Consider the following 18,870-nt stretch of genomic DNA (forward strand, 5'->3'; position numbering starts at 1 on the left):
TTTCACGTATTTTTAATAATTTTATAAAAAAATATTTTAAAACTTCTATTGTATTTAAGTTTTAATGTAATGCCCTTACTAGTTATTTTACTTTCTCATCTCACCGCTACAGTTGCTTTTGAATCCAAACACACATCTTACCGCTGTTTCTAATCTCATCACTACGGTAACTAATCTCACCAGCACCGTTGTTTTTAACCTCACCGGAGGTACATGCACCGCTCATCTAAACTAAGCCTTAGCTTATTAAAAGTGAACATTCAATCCATTTTAGTATTCAATTTTAAAAAAAAGTAAATTACAAGAATAATCTTCCAACTATGCTTTTGGTTCTATTTTGGTCATTCAACCATTAATTCTTTTTATTTAGTTACTTAACTTTCGAAATTAAGTATTTCAATCTCTCTCTCGTTATTTTTCGTTAGATAAGTGATGGAAAGTTGACGTGGCTTTTTTTATTGGCCTAACAACAAATTTAGTCCTCCAATGTTCGCACATTCTATAAATTTGATTTATAAATTTGAAATTTTTAATAAATTTAATCTTCATTTTTTTACAATTTTTTTCAATTTAGTTATAATTCTAAAAGTTTTAAAAAAAATTTAAAAACATTGACGGCTAAATTTGTTAAAATTTTTAAATTTAGAATCAAATTGATAAAATGTGTAAGCATTGGAAGATTAAATTTGTTATTAAGCCAGTAAAAAATCCCACATCAACTTTCCGTTACTCATCTAACAAAAGAGTGATTAATATTTAGTTTTTCAAAAAATTGAGTGATTAAATCGAAAAAAGTAATAATTGGGTGATAAAAATAACTAAAGGCATAGTTTGATGACTATTTTTGCATAGGACTTATGCACTGATAGAGCATCAAATATTCTCCCTATATTATATATATAAACACGAGTTTAGAGAAACTTTGAGTTGACAAAAATACCATTTATTTTTTATCATTTTACTAAATTTACATTTAAAAATAATTATAGTTTACTAGAAAATTTTAAAATAGTTAAAATAAAATAGAAGTTGTGATAGTTGTAGATTTAAAAATAATTATATTCTAATAGAATTTGTGATAATTGCACACTTAAAAATAATTAAAATTTAAATTACAATAATTAGTTAAAAAATTGTGCTAATTTTAAAATAAAATTACTGCAATTAAAAATACAATATTTAAAAAATTAATTAAATATTAAATACATAAAAACACTATAGTATAATATACTGAAAGGGCAAACAAATAGACCATAAAAAGTGAGTATTAATCTTAAAATTTATCGGCTTAATTCCGTGTCTAGTCCCTATACGCTTAAGCATTCTGAAATTGAGATCTTTTGCTTTTAATTTTAATATTTAACGTCTAATTGACAATACTATTAATGAACAATTTTTAAATAACAATATTAACTGGACTTCAAATTAGAGAAATTAAGAGCAGAAAGGATTAAATTTCAAAAGTTTAAAAAGTGAGAGAGCATATTATAAATGTCATGATTAGTAGGTTGCCCTGATTAAAGTGAAAGAGACTAATTAGGAGGTTTATTGTAAATATGGAAAACCCGTGAATAAATAAAATAAAATTGAATGCCTGCCAGGTTGTATGTATAGGGATGTCCGTATTTCACTGGGATCGAAACGCTACGCTAATTGGCAAAACTGCATTAAATGATTCTGCTTTAAAGTGTCTGAGTCGACGTGGAGTTATTTCACTCCATTGGTTCCAGCAACCCCCATTCTCCCATTACCATTACCATTACCATTACAACCTTCATATCAGTCATTCCACCCTTGGATCGGTGGTTGGATCATTGCGCTGCCTCAACCCGACTGGCCTTAGCTTCCAAGTTCCAACCAACGGTTCATTTATATTATTCTTTTCTTCTTGTATATTTTCCCTGGGATTCTTTGGAATCATATCATCTGGTAACCTTTTTCTTCTCTTTCTCTTATGGTGGTTTTTGGATTTATAAAAACATAGCGTTTAGGCTTTTAGATTCATTTGTGTTTTGGTGCTGTGGAGGTGCATGGGGTGTAGGCAAAGTTCATAATATTGATATTGGGATCCTTGGGGGCGTTTTCCATCCATTTCCACCAAAATTGCAGGGAGCGTTTTGCTTCAAATGAAAAGGCCTTAATATGCATTCTTAGTATTAGTATTCTTCACCTCCTCCTTGTACTTTCTCTTGGATTCTAGTGGTTTTCTCTTTCATATCATTTGGTAACCTCTCCTCTCTCTCTCTCTTCACGTTAGTTCACTCATGGTTTCTAGGTGATGCCAATCCATTTAAAAAAAAAAATTAAAACGACGCGGCTAGGAAGAGTGACAGTGTTTGGTATGTCAATTACAAATTCGTATTAGTAAAACAAATTTATTGAAAACCGAGTTTCAGTAAATTCCATTAAAAATTTATCAAAAATCGAGATGGAATATTTTACAACCTTATTCGAATAGCTCTCGAGTTTATTTATTTATAATATTTTTTTAACATTGGAATTACGAATTTACCCTTAAAACTTTTAAGTTTTAACATCTCCGCTCTCTTTTTTTATTAAACAGTAAAAGTAGGAATTAGAAATTTTTTTTAATCTATGTATAAGGACTATTTTCTTTATTTTTAAAGTAGAAAAGACGAAATGTAATTTAGCTCCTAATAAAAAGATTTTTATAATAATTTTTAAATTTAATAAGTTAAATTTTAATTAGAGATTAATTAGACATTAAATAAGTTTTACTTTCATGTTATAAAGTACTATATATTTATTTAAAATTAATATATTATTTAATTATTATTTTTGTAGCTGTTGTTGTACGGTTTGCACTTTAGACCTTGATAGATTTTATGCCAAAAATGAACATAGATATGATTGGACCTACGCTCTCCGTACGAAGGCTATATCGACAATATTAATAATTTGGGTACATAAATTTTAATACATTTATAATAATATGATTTCAGTAAAATATTTATTGAATGATAAATTAATAATCCGTAATTTACTCAAATTAACGAATAATTAAAAGCAACGTGTAACATAAAGTATGGTTGATGATGAATATGCCGTGATTGGATTTTCCACTCTTTGCCTGTTTATATTGAATAGTGCTTTGAAACATTCAAAGCAGATTGGGATCAGTGAGAAAATGGAAGGAGATATCAACCAGAAGCTGCTAACAGAGACTACTAAGAACGAAGAGGAAGAAGTGCTATTTAAAGAAAGATTATGGACCGAGATGAAGAAATTGTGGATTGTGGCTGGTCCTGCAATTTTCACCCGGTTTTCAACCTTTGGTGTCACTGTAATCAGTCAAGCTTTTGTTGGTCATCTTGGTCCTACTGAACTTGCTGCCTTTTCCCTTTGTTTCACTGTCCTTTTGAGGTTTGGCAATGGCGTTCTGGTACGTACATGCTTTTTCTTGTTTGGGTTTCTTTTAATTTATCTGAAAATGACTTATCTTTTAATTGCCAAGGTTTTATAGTGTTTGTTGGATTGTTTCAGAGATTTTCTGAAAGTGTGTTGTTAGTGAAAATATTTAACTTAAACGAGGTTTTTCATTTGGATATGATGGTTCAAAGGTTTGTAGTATTAATCATCTAGTAGGAAGACATCTTTGGCTTAGTTTCTTCAGGTTCTACAAATTTATTATAATAAGCTGTTGGTTTCACATCATATGTTCAGAAAGTTAAAGTACCATCGAGCCCTGTACTAGGAGTCAAATTGAGTTTTGTCCCTTCTACTCGTTGTATGTTAAATTAAAAAGTAAATTGGTCCTGCACCTTAGCATGAGGTACACATCATGTCACTATATGTTTATTCAGGCAGTTATCTCCGTTTTTAACAGCACAATTAGATGAAAGTTTTAATCAATTTGCTCTTTGATCAAAAGTAGAGAGTCCAATTTGTCCATTTTTTGAGTAGACGGGGCAAAATGCAATCTAACCACTAGTACAGGGGGTCTCAATGGTACTTTTACTGTTCAGAACCGATTTGAGTACTTACCATCTTGATTATCAACGTGAAAACTTAGCTTGATATTTTCCCGTTAGAGTTTTGTGAGGCGTAAGTCCGTATCTTGGAGATAGGGGAAGATTGCAAGTGCTGGTTTCGAATCTCAAACATGTTGGATTTCATCCCTTAAAGGATGATTGCATAACTGGATTAATCCCCAGTTCGGTATTAACGTTTCTAGAACATTGCAATGGAATGAAGTTGGTGAAAGGGTTGGACGAGTGTTAAATGTTTGAAACTTTTGTTTATGCAGCTTGGTATGGCCAGTGCATTGGAAACACTCTGTGGTCAAGCATTTGGAGCAAAACAATACCATATGCTTGGGATATACCTTCAAAGATCATGGATAGTTTTGTTTGCAACTGCCCTCTGTCTCCTTCCTATATATATCTTCACTACCCCAATTCTGATAGCTTTAGGCCAGGATGAAACGATAGCAACGGTGGCAGGATATATCAGTTATTGGTTCATCGGGATCGTGTTTTCGTTCATTGTATCCTTCACTTGCCAGATGTTCCTGCAAGCACAGAGCAAGAATATGATTATTGCATACTTAGCTGCATTCTCTATTGGAATCCACATCTGTCTTTCATGGCTTTTGACTGTGAAACTCAAGTACGGCCTCTCCGGGGCTTTACTATCAACGATTTTGGCCTATTGGATACCAAATATAGGTCAGCTTTTGTTTGTTACATGTGGAGGTTGTAAAGATACATGGAAGGGTTTCTCAATGTTAGCTTTCAAAGATCTAATGCCTGTTGTAAAGCTATCTTTGTCATCTGGTGCTATGCTTTGGTAAGGTTTCTGTTAACTTAAAACAACTCTTCTTTATGGAAAAATATGATCTAAAGTGTTAGAGAAGATATTGATGTTGGGAATTTTGTTGTCCTTGTCAGTCTTGAGCTTTGGTACAACACAATCTTGGTTCTTCTAACTGGAAACTTGAAAAATGCTCAGGTTGCAATTGATGCTCTTGCCATTTGGTAAGTAATTCGTACGTTTTTATCCAGTTTCAATGGTTTCACTTCTGGTTTTTTTTTTGTTTTGATACTAATACAAATATGTTTTTGTTTTCAGTCTCAATATTAATGGATGGGAAATGATGATATCGCTAGGTTTCTTGGCTGCAGCAAGGTATTATTATCAGCATAAAGCTTGAGCCAGACCATGGGTTTTAACATATTGCTTGTTTTCCTGCAGCGTTAGGGTGTCGAATGAGCTTGGAAGAGGAAGCTCCAAAGGTGCCAAGTTCTCAATTATGACCACAACGCTTACATCATTTTGCATTGGATGTGTGCTATTTGTGCTCTTCTTATTTCTTAGAGGACGTTTAGCATACATATTCACAGAAAGTGAAGAAGTGGCTAACGCAGTTGCGGATTTGTCTCCATTGTTGGCTTGCTCCATACTTCTAAACAGTGTTCAACCTGTCCTCTCTGGTAAATTTTCATTTGCTGTTAACATTTTGTACCTTCTTGTCGAATTTGAGTATGTGTCGGAATGGAAAAACATAAACCGAATACATGCATACATGATACATCGAGATTGAACATTTAGTTTGCTCATATGGGATTTTTGTTTTAAACAGGAGTTGCTGTTGGCGCTGGATGGCAAAGCATTGTAGCATGGGTTAACATTGCTTCCTACTATTTAGTTGGCATTCCAATTGGTGTTGTTCTCGGATACGTATTCAAAATGGAAGTCAAGGTGATCTTTTCGATCCGAATCAAGTTTTGCTCGTTCCTAATTACATCACCTTATCTGATCCTAATACTGTATATATTTTACTTCCTGAACATTTTCAGGGTGTTTGGGTTGGCATGTTGCTGGGAACACTTCTTCAAACTGTTACACTTATTATTATCACCTGGAAAACTGATTGGGATAAGCAGGTAAGCTTCAAAATTTTAACTTTTAATAGCATCCAACATGCTTTGATATTTATGTAAACATTATGTGCAGGTTCTCTTGGCTCATTCACGAGTTAACAAGTGGTTTGTACCAGAATCCCGGGAAACAAACAGCAACCAAGAAAATGGTGCTTGAAGGGGTCAATCTTGTTATTTTTCCTAATGGACTTATATTTTTTTGTTGCTATATGTCATTTCTTGAAACGATCGACGCATCTGCGTTAGGATTTTGATTTCCCATGATTTTAAGAAAAGTTTTGGTGCCATTTTGTCTTGTTTTGTTGGGTTGGCTCATTTAGTTAACTATTAAAAGGTAAATGCATTTAACAAAATTAGCTTAGCCACCTTTTATTAACCGAGTAAAAACAAAACTAAATTATGTATACACGACTGAATATTCTATATTATATAGATTTCTGACATGTTTATAGATTGAAATTATGTATATAGATTTTTGCTTGTTTGTAGGTTCATGTTATGTATATAAAATTTTACATACTTATAGATTCATGTGTTATATATTATCAAATTTTTCATTGGTTTTATTTTTATCATTCAACTTTTATTATTTTTTTATTTTTGTCACTAAATTTATAAAATTGTTGACATGGTCTTTTTTATGTCTAATAACAATTTTAGCTATTTTAAATTCCCTCAACAGTTAAAAATGATTACTTTTAATTTTTTTTTAAAAATTGTGAATTACTAATTAAAAAAAAGTCATGGAATTGTCGCTATATCATATCCACAACCACAACCATCTAGAAGTCATAATAGAACAAGTATTAATGAAGAAGTTGAGAAAAATCCAAAACAATCAATCTCGCATTTAATAACACATTTAACAATAATAGTACAATAATTATCATTAAATCTTATCGTTCTATCTTTTCAAGACTTTTTTTCTTCTTTTTTCTTTGTTTTTGGCATTGGGTTTAAATTATTATTTATCATTAAAACATTGTCAATTTCAGTACTTGTCTCATTGTTTACAAGAAATTCTAGAAATATAGTACTGTGTTTTTGAAAAACTGTGAATCTTGCTAATCTGGGTTCACGCCAAATTCCATTATTGTACTCTACTCGTGGTTTATTTCTATTTAGTTTTCCAATTTCTTGTGCTTGAAAACAAGTTTCAAAAAAGTTCCTTTTCTAGTGCTTGAAAATGGGGTATTAATGACCTTTCAGTACTACTCCTAATTGTGTATAAAGTTGTTCAAATTTGTGTGATTAGCCAAAGGATGGGAAATCAATGGCATCTACTATACTTACTTTTTGGTCTCACCTTGTTTTGGGTTAACCCAAAGTTAAAGTCTCATTTTAAAGTTATTATTTAAGTTCGAGTGTTAGTTTTTTTTTTAAAAGTTTACAAAGTTACTAAAAATAAAAAATATTGTAAAATTGTAAATGTTGAGAGCTACATTTATTGAAGTTTAAAAAAAAATTCTATTATATTTACATTTTAGGTCTTACCTTGTTTTGGGTTAACCCAAAGTTGAAGCCTTGTGTTAAAGCTAAGAGATTAGAGAAATTTTTTTTTTCAATTTATTTAAGTTTGGGTGTTGGTCTTTTTAAAACAAAATTACAAAGTTTTTAAAAATAAAAATTCGTCATTTTGTAAATGTTGAGAGTTAAATTTATTTAATTTTTAGAATTTAAACTAAAATGACAATTTTGAGGGCTAACTTTGTTGAACTTTATATATTTAGGATTAAATTGATAGAATATGTAAACATTAGAGGGCTAGATTTATTATTAAACCAATCCAAGTTTAGCTGTTGTTTAATAAAGATTGATATATATATATATAATCATTAGGTTAGCAAGTCTTGAAATCTATATTTAATTAAGACTTGTATAGGTTATACAAGCTATGTTCACTAGGGTGAATTTAGTAGTGAAAGTACCGGTGTTCTAGGATACAAACGCGAGGAAATTGTTACTAGGGTGTGATAAATTTAGATTCATTTGTTGTAAGTGTTGAAGATAGTGGATAGTTCTTACTGAACTAAGCTTTGCAGATATAGGGAAACCAAACTGCATAAATAATATTTGTGTATCCGATTTTTGTTCATTGTTTCGAATGCTTGAAAATGTGCCAACCACCCCAATCGCTTCTTCCAGCACTTAGCTTGCTTATTAGCCATTGTCTTAAGATTAACAATAGGTATAGATGTATACAAATGTATAGATAAAGTTGCCCTCACCATCTACAATTGTGATGCGTGGGTCTCTCCCACCATGTGTGTGTTTTGTGTGAGTTTTATCTAATTTTTTTTCGAATTAATCTAGCTTTTGTCTAGTCTTTTGTCCACTATGTATTATAGTGATTGAATTCTACACTATAGCTGGTCCAACATATATTTGTATATATATATTATACTTGTAATTGTACTTGTTAAACTTTAAAAAAAATGTATAGAGGTATCATATGCAAATACATTTCAATGAAAAAAAAACCAAAATAGTATAACATTGATATGTTTATGTTATCTATAATATATAAAAACACAAGTTTGTAAAATTTTTAAATTGACGAGGATATCCTTTATTTTTCATCATATTACTAAATTAACTTTAAAAATATTTATAATTTTCTTAGAACTATTAGTTAAAAAATTGTGTTAATTTTAAAATAGAATTATTACATGAATAAATCTCTAAGCATAAAATATAGAAAAATGTTGTGATAATTATAATTATAATTTAATTTAAATTACTAGTTAAAAATTACGTAAAGAAGGTTGTGTTATTTTTTTAAAAGGCGTGCTAATTTTATTCATATAAAATAAAGTAATTACTTGAATAGAGTTCTGAGCATCTTAATTATCACTTAATTAATATTAGAGTTATATACCAATTAAATTTTAAGTATCTTTATAAATAACATTCAATAGTTAGGCATATTCAATCAAGTAGTATCTAAGAAAAATTACTGGTAAAAAAATGGAGATGTTCAGCATTAATAAGTTAAATTATATATATAAAAAAAAGAATGGAGAATTAAAGTAATGGTTTCTCGAAAAGGCAATATTGAATCATATTTGTCGAAACCATTTTTTTATAGATTTGAAAAAAAACGAGGATCGACTTTAAGAATGGAGTCGCCACCAATCTTTTATTGAGGTGTGATTGGATCACTATAGAAATGATTTTAGGTCTACGGATTTTGAGAAAACAGGCTCGGGATTCGGTTACGCACGAGGAAGGGTTAGCACCCTCGTAACGCCCAAAATTGGTACCTAATTGATTGTTTAATGTCTTAGTGTCGAAATTTTGAAAAGATTTTAAAATATGGTCCATTTATCTTGAATGAAATGAACTGGATGATGAGACTCACTTATTTCAAAAAAATGAATTGTCATACTCAGTAAGTTAGAGTGCAACATTTTAAATCCTCAAAATTAAGTTTGTCTTTTGAATTTTAAAACCTGTACATTTTGAGAAGGATATCTGATTATTTGGGTTAAATGAGAAAATCAAAACCCAGTAAGTTAGGGTTCGATTTCACAAAATTCCTAAATATCGAATATTGCCTTGATTTTTAGAAGAATCCTCGTCTCGGGAAAACAACATGTCATACCCAATGCGTTAGGGCACAACATATCGAATCCTCGAGAATGAGATTTTTATCTATGTTTAAAATACAGAGGATATTCGGTTTCCTAGATCCTGAGGAAGATTGGAATCCAGTAAGTTAGGACACAATCTTTTCGAGGATCCCAAATTCCGAGTGTCGCATTATTTTGAAAGTTTTTGAATAAATTGGTTTTGATACTTAAATGAGGTTAATCGCAACTTTGAATGAATAAAAGCGCAATGGAATAACAATGTTTGATGCGAGGTGAAAATTCGTAAACCACAATACATGTTAGCGAACACAAATAAATCAATAAATACCAATAGACAAATACCATACATAAAAATAATAATCTCACACCACGCGCCATTTAAATAATAATATGAATGATTAAAGATGAATAGATTAAATAATACAAGGCAAATTAAAATGAAATAATCGTAAAACAAATTTCAAAATGGTAACCAAACGTTTTAAAATAAATAGGATTTAAAGTAAGATACGTAAAACAATTTGAATAAGAGGTAAAAGATTTTAAATAAATAGTACATGAAAACGAGTTAAAAGAAAACTAACATAAATCAATTTAAAGCAAGTGGTATAGAATAAATTTAAAATTTATGTATAAAGCAACTAAAAATAAAATTATATATAAATAACTTAAAAATAAATCATTTGCAAATTAGTAGGTTAAAATAACATATAATGAATTAAATATGATATATAAAAGAGGAATTTTAAAATAAACCGATTTAAGGATAATCAAATTTTAAAATAACACATATAAAAAATTTAAACTAAATAATATATATACATATATAAAAAACAATTTAAACTAAATAATATATACATACATATATTAAAATAGATGCTATATACAAAAAGTTTAAAATATGTAAATAAAGTAATAATAAAAAAAATAGAAGATAAAATCGTTTAAAATGTAAAATATATTAAAACAATTTAAATAAAGGTTAAAAGCGAATTGAAACTACAACAAAATATGGGGTATAAATAATAAATAATGAAAAGAGGTCAGGGACCATGCTGCAACACGCGTATTACATGGGGGGCCTGATTGGGAAATATCCCGCTTCCCCAAAACGCATCGTCTCAACAGGACTAGATTAAAAACCGAATGAAATCTAAGGTATTAATCAAATAAGATAAAAAAAATAAATTAAAATAATTAAAAAAAGTAGAGGGTCCAAATGCGCAAATAAACCATTGAGATGAAACGCGCGGATCCTTCCCTCGGGTCGGGTCACCGCGCGGGTCAAAGGCCACTAAACGACGTCGTTTCAATTTGAATCTAAGTGAATACAGAATTAAATACGAGGTATAAATTACAAATCAAAAACAGAAGTCAAATCATAATTTCATTAAACACGGAATGACTCATTAAGTAAATAAACCAACGATCCATAGTGCGCGGATCCTTCCCGGATCGGGTCACCGTTCGGATCGGGTCTTCAAAACGGCGCCGTTTCAATGCCATTGTATTGGCTCTGAACGGTGACGTTTTAAGTCCTGCGTTTAAAACTAAAAAAAACCTAAAACTATTGTTTACATTAAATCAAAACCTAAACTTAAAAGACTCTGCGTCGTTCTGCGTTCCTCAGGCATGCAAACAACTTTTGATTTCAACCTATTCTCCGATGACAACGGAGAAGGCCGAAATCCTATCGCCAGGTATGTTTTTCCCTTCTCTTACTGCTTCTTTCCTTAAGAAACTAATAACCAATGTAAAAGCGAAAGAAAAGAAAAGAAAATCCAAAAACAATCCGTCAAAAGAAAAGTAAAAGAAACTCCGAAAATCACCTCTTAGAATTTTGATTTTTTCTTGTGTATTCAATTGATCTGAATGCGTGTGTGTGTTTTTTGTGTGTTTGTACCCGATTACATGGCTCTCTGCTTGTTCTTATAACCGAAATCCGTGAGAAAAATGAAAAATAACCCCCCAAATCCCTTTTTTACATTTTTCTTATTTTCTCCTCTTTTTTCTGATTTGCTGTCGATTTTTCTTTTTTTCTTTGCCTTTTCTGCTTTGTTGCGTTCGTTTGTCCTTCTTGCAGGTACAACGTACGGAGGGTGGACGTGGCACGTACGGAGGCACGCGCGAGGGCAAAGGCTCGGAGCGTACGGAGGCTGGTCACGCGCGAAAGGCTTGGTTGCGTTATGATTGGGCTAGGGGTATTGGGCTTAGGCTAATTGGGTTTAGGCTAATAGAGTTTAGTTTACTAGGCTGTGTTGATTTTGAGTTTGTAAAAACTGGACATTGTTTATTGTTTTGGCTTTTATATTTTTTGTTTATTTAATCTGTATGGGCCGGGGCTAAAATTGGGCCTAACAATATTTATACAATAATGGCGCTGGAGAATGGTCAAAGATTATTTTAATTGATGATGGGGAAATATAATATTATGATATTATTTTTTAGAAGTTTATGATGTGTGAAATAAACACTCTTAAAACCATTTTTTTAATCACTATTATTAACTGCGATTATTAACTTAGTTTAAATATCTTCCTATTTATCTTGAGCTATTATTATAATTGTTGCATGTTGTTTTGCCTATCTTTTTTTTTTTTATCATAGTTTAGTTTCTTATATAGTTCCAAATTTTTATATTATTTAAAAAGTAAGAGGAATTATCATTATCAACGATAGGTAACAGTGATTAAAAATACGTTATTTAAAAATTAATTAAAAATTAAACGTGTAAAATTACAAGCAACGAATGTAATATTAGAAACTAGTTTATAATCTATATAAAAGCACGAGCTTGGAAAATCTTTTGAACCGACGAGAATATCATTTATTTTCTATCATATTACTAAAATCATATTTAAAAATATTTATAATATTTAATTTAGAATTATTAGTTAAAAAAATTGAAGTAAAATAGAAATTGTGGTAACTATACATTTAAAAATAATTATAATTTAATAGAAGTTGTGGTAATCACACGTTTAAAAATAATTATAACTTAATTTACAATTGTTAGTTAAAAAAAGTTGTGCTAATTTTAAAATAAAATTATTACTTGAATAGAACTCTAAGTATAAAATATAAGAAAAATGTTATGATGATAATCATAAGTATAATTATAATTACAATTGCCAATTATTAGTTAAAAAACATTTGACATCAAAGAACCGTGCTAATTTTATTGATGTAAAATAGAGGTTTTTACTTTAATAAAAGTCTAAACATCTTAACCATCACTTAATTAATATTAGAGTTATATATAAATTAAAATTTAAGTTTAGCTTTATAAATAACCTCCGGTAGTTAGACATATTTAATCAACTAGTAAGGAAATAATTGAAGATTGTTAGCATCAGTAAGTTAGAATTATATATAAAAGAAAAGAAATGGTTCTTCGTAATATTGAATCATACTCATCGAGAAAAATAGAAGATTATTTTAATTATTGATAAAGTAATATAAGACTATGATTTTTTTTATAATTCTGTTGTATGTTGTTTATTCTATACGAAGCAAACACTTTTAAAATGATTTTTTATCTATCCGTTATTTATTTGATATTTGTTTGATATTTGTGAGTTTATTTGTAATGATTAATATTTTTGTTATTTTTTAAATTATTGATTGCATTTGCACTAACTTAATCAACAAATTAATTATAGAATAAATAAATATCATACATAATTTTTAACAATTAGTCACTTATCAGATTAAGTAGAGTCAACTGTTACCTTTTATTTATTCAATTTTTTAATTACTCTTATGGGTTTTGCTGATGTGTATGAGCAAAAAGAAATGATATTGATGTTTAGAAAAAGAACAATTCTAACAAAATAGAGAATAGAAGATGAACATGAATTAGTCTTCATTTTCCAATCTCTGCCTCTCCCTGTTTGCTTGGAATTCCCTGTAAGTTTTAAGCTGTGTTTTACTTTTAAAACTGATTTTGGTGTAGTCTCTCTTAGGAACTTCCAACTCTTTCGAGAGTTCCTTGAAGTGTCAATTAAATCTTCAATAATGATTAATATTGTCTTCAGGTCATATTGGGATTTTGTTTTTAGGCTTCAATGAGAACTCAAGCCTAGTTTATAGAGTGGAAAACCTTGTTAGATCAAGTCATGTGTGATGCACGTACTACTTACTGAAAGAACGTGTGCGTCTTGCTCTTGATAAGATTCAAACCCCCAGCCTAAGGCATATAGGTCATTATGGGCCAAGTGGTACCATACCTCCCCCATAATGATCTATATGCTCTTAGTCGGGAGTTTGAACGCTACCAAATGTGAGATGTGCACGTCCCATCAGTAGGTGTTACATACGTCACGTATGATCCGATTTAACGAGGTGGTTCTACTTTGTGAACCCTATCTCAGGCTTAGGCTTTCATTGAAGTCAGGCGACAAAATCCTAGCATGACTCAAAGACAATACCAATCATTATCAGGGATTCAATCAATTACTCAATAGAAGACAATTCAAATGCTTTCCATTAGCTTTATATATTTAGCATCAAACTTGAATTTTAAAAAAAAATCTGTTCTATTTCTAATTTTGTTGTTTTTTACCTCTCTTTTAATAGGCATTTCAAATCATAAAAGGGTAATTCCACTTAATATTTGATATGGCTGAAAAAAGAAACAATCTTTCTCTATGTTTTCTTAAGCATAGATTTGATAAAAGCATGAAAATCATATGTTTAATGATTAATGCTTAAGAAAACCATATGCTTCCTTGAAGTTTTTAGCAAAATTTAATTATATCCCTCAAATTTTTAACAACTCTCATTATTAATTTCACAAAAACTTTAATCAGTAAACTTCCAAAATTTTTAAATATTTTAGTAAGCCTCCCAAAACTTATTCCCAGGATTTACCACTTGTTGTAAAGCAATGGGAGGAGATATCAACCAGAAGCTGCTAATAGAAGCTAAGAAGAATGAAGATGGAGATGTGAAATTTACAGAAAAGCTATGGACTGAGTCAAAGAAGTTGTGGATTGTCGCCGGCCCTGCAATTTTCACCAAGTTTTCAACCTTCGGTGTCACTATAATCAGTCAAGCTTTTGTTGGTCACATTGGACCTACTGAGCTTGCTGCCTTTTCCCTTTGTTGCACTGTCCTTTTTAGGTTTGGCAATGGTGTTCTGGTATGTACATCCTTCAGATTGACATTGCAATGGAATGAACTTCTTGGTGAGGCTCTTAGACTAGTGTTAAATGTTGAAAACTTTTGTTTATACAGATTGGTATGGCTAGTGCATTGGAAACATTGTGCGGACAAGCATTTGGAGCAAAACGATACCATATGCTTGGGATATACCTTCAAAGATCATGGCTACTTTTGTTTTTGACTACCACTTGCCTTCTTCCTTTATTTATCTTCACAACCAAAATTCTTATAGCTTTAGGCCAAGATGAAAAGATAGCAATAGTGGCAGGTTATATAGGTCATTGGTTCATCTTCATCATGTTTTCAATGATCATATCATTTACTTGCCAAATGTTCCTACAATCACAGAGCAAGAATATGGTTATTGCATACTTAGCAGCATTCTCTATTGGAACCCACATCTGTCTTTCATGGCTCTTAACAATGAAACTCAAGTATGGGCTCATTGGAGCTTTGCTATCCACAATTTTGGCCTATTGGATACCGAATATAGGTCAGCTTATCTTTGTTACATGTGGAGGCTGTAAAGATACATGGAAGGGTTTCTCAATGTTAGCTTTCAAGGATCTATGGCCTGTTGTAAAGCTATCTTTGTCATCTGGTGCTATGCTTTGGTAAGGTTTTTGTCAGCTTAAAACAACTGTTTTTGACGGAATAATATATGACAAAGATATTGATGTTGGGAATTTTGTTGTCCTTGTCAGTCTTGAGCTTTGGTACAACACAATCTTGGTTCTTCTAACTGGAAACTTGAAAAATGCTGAGATTGCAATTGATGCTTTTGCCATTTGGTGAGTGTTTGGGGCAATGTTTTCGAACCGGTTTAAATTATTTCACTTCGAGGTTCATTTTTGTTTTAAAACTAATACCTATATGTCCTTATTTTCAGTCTAAACATTAATGCATGGCAAATGATGATATCACTTGGTTTTTTAGCTGCAGCAAGGTATTAGGTAAAAAGAGATCACCTGTTTCACTCAATTTTGAAATTGAGTAAATTTGATCGTTTTCAAAAATTTAAGTGTAATTTAATCTCTATCAATTTTGAAAAATGAGCAACTAAGGACAATTAAATGGAGTTAATGCCTTCCATAAATTGTATGTAATTTTGATTGATATAATAACAAATTTAGCCCTCAAAGTTTATACATTTTGTCAATTTGGTTCTAATTTAACAAATTTATCCCGCAATATTTGTGTAAATGTTGAGGCTGAATTTGTTGAATTTTTAGAATTAAGGCCAAAATGACAAAATATATAAACATTGAAGACTAAATTTGTTGTTATATCAATCAAATTTACATACAATTGATGGAAGATATTAACGCCATTTAATTGTCCTTAGTTGCTCACTTTCAAAATTGACAATGATTAAATTTCTCCAATTTTTTCTTGAGAGCGACTAGTTTACTCAATTTCGAAGTTGAGAGGGACTGGAGAGGTCTTTTTACCAAGGTATTATTATCATCTTTTAAAGCTTGAACCAGACATGGATTTTTGCATTTTGTTTGGTAGAAGTTTAACATATTGTTTGTTTTCCTGGAAAATTTGCAGTGTTAGGGTGTCAAATGAGCTTGGAAGAGGAAGCTCCAAAAGTGTGAAATTCTCAATTATGACCATAACACTTACATCGCTTTGCATTGGATGCGTGACATTTGTGTTGTTCTTATGCCTTAGAGGACGTTTAGCATATGTATTCACTGAAAGCGAAGAAGTGGGCAATGCAGTTGTGGATTTATCTCCATTGTTGGCTTGCTCCATACTTTTAGACAGTGTTCAACCTGTCCTCTCTGGTAAACATAGATTACATGCAACTGATTCAGGTGGAATGTGTCATTTTTATTTTAAGATTGTCCCTGTGTTTGTTCGTTCGTAGAGGGTCATATCTCCCTGTTGAGTGCTTAAAAGGAAAATGAAGACTTGGAACAACATGAATGTATTCATGCATGGAGATTGAATATTTTTAGTTTGGTGATAGGGGACGTATGTTTTTAACAGGAATTGCTATTGGTGCTGGATGGCAAAGCAGTGTAGCATGGGTTAACATAGCCTCCTACTATCTAATTGGCATTCCAATTGGTGTTGTGCTCGGATACGTCTTCAACATGGAAGTCAAGGTGATTTTACCACATCTTTTCTATTTTAAGAAGCAAACTTATATCAGCGTTTCAAATTTGCATAAAGTTTTCATTTTCAGGGTGTTTGGGTTGGCATGTTGCTAGGAATATTTGTTCAAGCTCTTGTACTTATTATTATCATCTGGAAAACTGACTGGGACAAACAGGTAAGCTTCAAACTTTCCTTGTTTCAAAAACAACATACTCTGATATTATATATATCATTTATCTGCAGGTTCTCTTGGCTCAGTCGCGAGTTAACAAGTGGTTTGTACCAAATTCCAGGGAAACAAACAACCACCAAGAAAATGGTGTTTGAAGGGGCTAATCTTCTTTTTCTTTCTGGTTAAACCCGCTTAATATCGAATGATTCAATCGATTAAATCCATTAAAACGAATTATGTTGGATTTATATAAGATAGAAAGTTAGACAATAAATTCAATATTAAAAATTTATAATTGATAATCAACTAACATAATCTATTATAACTACTTTGATCCAACTCACTCGATGAAAATTCATTTGGTTCCTTTGATCACATCTTAGCATCTTTCTATCCCGTGCACCATCACAATGTTATATTAGGACCCACTTGATAGTTCATGATAATTCTGCTACACTTATTTATAATATCTCTGTAAGACCCAAATTTTGCCCGGGCCCGTACCAGCAAACCAACCCAAGCAAACCAAACTAATAAAACACTTCCAGTCCATTACAACAAAAATTAACCCAAAATGCCCAAACCCAAATTCAAGCCCAAACCTAATAGCCCATAACAAACTTTTAGCAGTAGCAAACCCTAACCCCTACTACCCATGTGCGTCGCTCAGCCTCCCCGCACGCCTCCTGGCCGCCGCCGTTGCTCGCCAATCGACGACTTCGCGTGTCCACGCGTCTGACACCTGCAAGAGAAAAGCACACGCAACAAAAGAATACAACGAAAAAGAGCAAAAAGCAAAAAGAATAAAAAATGAAAAGTGGTAATCGGCTATAAAGGCCATAGGCCACTGCTTGTAGTGGAGGCGGATAGCAATAAAGATATCGATTTTGAATCAGAGAAGGGGATTTCGTTTTTTTTTGTGTGCGTTTTAGATCTAGTTTTTTTATATTATTTTTCTTTTTTTATTTACGAAAATCATGTCTTATCACAACTTAAAAAGGTTCTCCATGATTGTACCACTAATCCTATACGTAAAACATTTATCTAGGACACTTGCATAAATCTCCTCGTTCATGTATGCTCTCCTTCATCACTCAAAAGATTTAAGGGTAAACTATATTGCAAGTCACCCAACTATGTTAAAGTTTTTGTTTCGGTCATTCAACTATACAAAGTTACAAAATGATCATTCAATTAATCGCGTTTGTCTTTTTTGGTTCAGTTCGGTTAACTGTCAGTTAAACCTAATCATGAGTCGGGCCACTTGCTCAGGCCCGAAGGCCCACCCAAAAAGTGGAAGAATTTGGGAAAAAATATAGGCCCGAAAAAATAGGTTTGGACAAAAAATAAGGTCCGTTTTCTAAACAAGTTAGGCCTTGGGTAAGATTTTTTGGCTTAGGCCGGTTCGAAATTGCTTAATTTTTTTACTGTTGTTTTGCTATCGTTTGTTGTTATTTGTTGTCATTTTGATGTTGTTTTGCTACTATTTTGTTACTATTGTTTAGATATTGTATAACTCTTGTTTTATTATTAATTTTGTTACTATTTTAGGGTCATTTGATTGCTAAGTTACAACTATCTTAATCTTATTTAAGTATGAAAACTTGTTTTGAATGTATTTTCAATTTATTGGAAAACACTTATTTTAATGTTTTTATTTTATTTAATGTATTGTATCTTTTAATTTTATTTTTATATAAAAATAATATAATTTTTTAATACGGGTAGGCTTAGCCGGACTCAAGTTTAGCATTTTTTATTTGGACCGGGCCTGAACAAAATTTTAGGCCTATTTTTCAGGCAGGGCTTGGGCCTAGAAAATGGGTATAAAATTTTGTATCGGCCCAACTCGAACCCCAACCATGATGAGGTCTATTGTCAATAACTTTGTGAAGAAGAGGAGAAGTGAATTCAAAAATTGATATAA

General features: G+C 31.2%; 2 protein-coding genes and 1 long non-coding RNA gene across 8 annotated transcripts; all 3 read left to right on the forward strand.

The window, feature by feature from the left end:
- Positions 1-1,605: 1,605 nt before the first annotated feature.
- Positions 1,606-6,190, forward strand: LOC107936307 (protein DETOXIFICATION 21). 5 transcript variants are annotated; one of them, XM_041098893.1, is made up of 9 exons: positions 1,606-1,929; positions 3,109-3,403; positions 4,268-4,809; positions 4,911-4,997; positions 5,092-5,148; positions 5,215-5,453; positions 5,603-5,721; positions 5,820-5,906; positions 5,977-6,190. In XM_041098893.1, exons 2-9 carry the CDS (start codon positions 3,149-3,151, stop codon positions 6,058-6,060), a joined length of 1,470 nt encoding a protein of 489 aa, XP_040954827.1. In that variant the 5' UTR covers positions 1,606-1,929; positions 3,109-3,148; the 3' UTR covers positions 6,061-6,190. The 5 variants fall into 5 exon arrangements, with proteins under 5 accessions (XP_040954827.1, XP_040954826.1, XP_016724490.2 ...); XM_041098892.1 differs by having other exon boundaries at positions 1,644-2,339; positions 3,131-3,403; XM_016869001.2 differs by having other exon boundaries at positions 1,644-2,224.
- Positions 6,191-10,724: 4,534 nt separating this feature from the next.
- Positions 10,725-11,903, forward strand: LOC121219975 (uncharacterized). Its single transcript, XR_005917057.1, has 2 exons — positions 10,725-11,196; positions 11,580-11,903. It is a non-coding gene; the product is annotated as an uncharacterized lncRNA (long non-coding RNA).
- Positions 11,904-13,291: 1,388 nt separating this feature from the next.
- LOC107936284 (protein DETOXIFICATION 21) lies at positions 13,292-17,334 on the forward strand. 2 transcript variants are annotated; one of them, XM_041098894.1, is made up of 9 exons: positions 13,292-13,405; positions 14,362-14,639; positions 14,735-15,276; positions 15,367-15,453; positions 15,552-15,608; positions 16,217-16,455; positions 16,661-16,779; positions 16,860-16,946; positions 17,015-17,334. In XM_041098894.1, exons 2-9 carry the CDS (start codon positions 14,385-14,387, stop codon positions 17,096-17,098), a joined length of 1,470 nt encoding a protein of 489 aa, XP_040954828.1. In that variant the 5' UTR covers positions 13,292-13,405; positions 14,362-14,384; the 3' UTR covers positions 17,099-17,334. The 2 variants fall into 2 exon arrangements, with proteins under 2 accessions (XP_040954828.1, XP_040954829.1); XM_041098895.1 differs by lacking the exon at positions 15,552-15,608.
- Positions 17,335-18,870: the final 1,536 nt, after the last annotated feature.

The sequence above is a fragment of the Gossypium hirsutum genome, chromosome D08 (assembly GCF_007990345.1).
Source record: "Gossypium hirsutum isolate 1008001.06 chromosome D08, Gossypium_hirsutum_v2.1, whole genome shotgun sequence".
NCBI lineage: Eukaryota > Viridiplantae > Streptophyta > Magnoliopsida > Malvales > Malvaceae > Gossypium > Gossypium hirsutum.

Bases quoted from the DNA above. Each gene is read 5' to 3' on its own strand.
- LOC107936307 (XM_041098893.1), top strand. From the start codon at position 3,149: ATGGAAGGAGATATCAACCAGAAGCTGCTAACAGAGACTACTAAGAAC. The intron at 4,810-4,910 runs GTAAGGTTTCTG...TGTCCTTGTCAG, and splicing joins TCATCTGGTGCTATGCTTTG to TCTTGAGCTTTGGTACAACA. The intron at 5,454-5,602 runs GTAAATTTTCAT...TGTTTTAAACAG, and splicing joins TGTTCAACCTGTCCTCTCTG to GAGTTGCTGTTGGCGCTGGA.
- LOC107936284 (XM_041098894.1), top strand. From the start codon at position 14,385: ATGGGAGGAGATATCAACCAGAAGCTGCTAATAGAAGCTAAGAAGAAT. The intron at 15,454-15,551 runs GTGAGTGTTTGG...CCTTATTTTCAG, and splicing joins ATTGATGCTTTTGCCATTTG to TCTAAACATTAATGCATGGC. The intron at 16,780-16,859 runs GTGATTTTACCA...TTTCATTTTCAG, and splicing joins TCTTCAACATGGAAGTCAAG to GGTGTTTGGGTTGGCATGTT.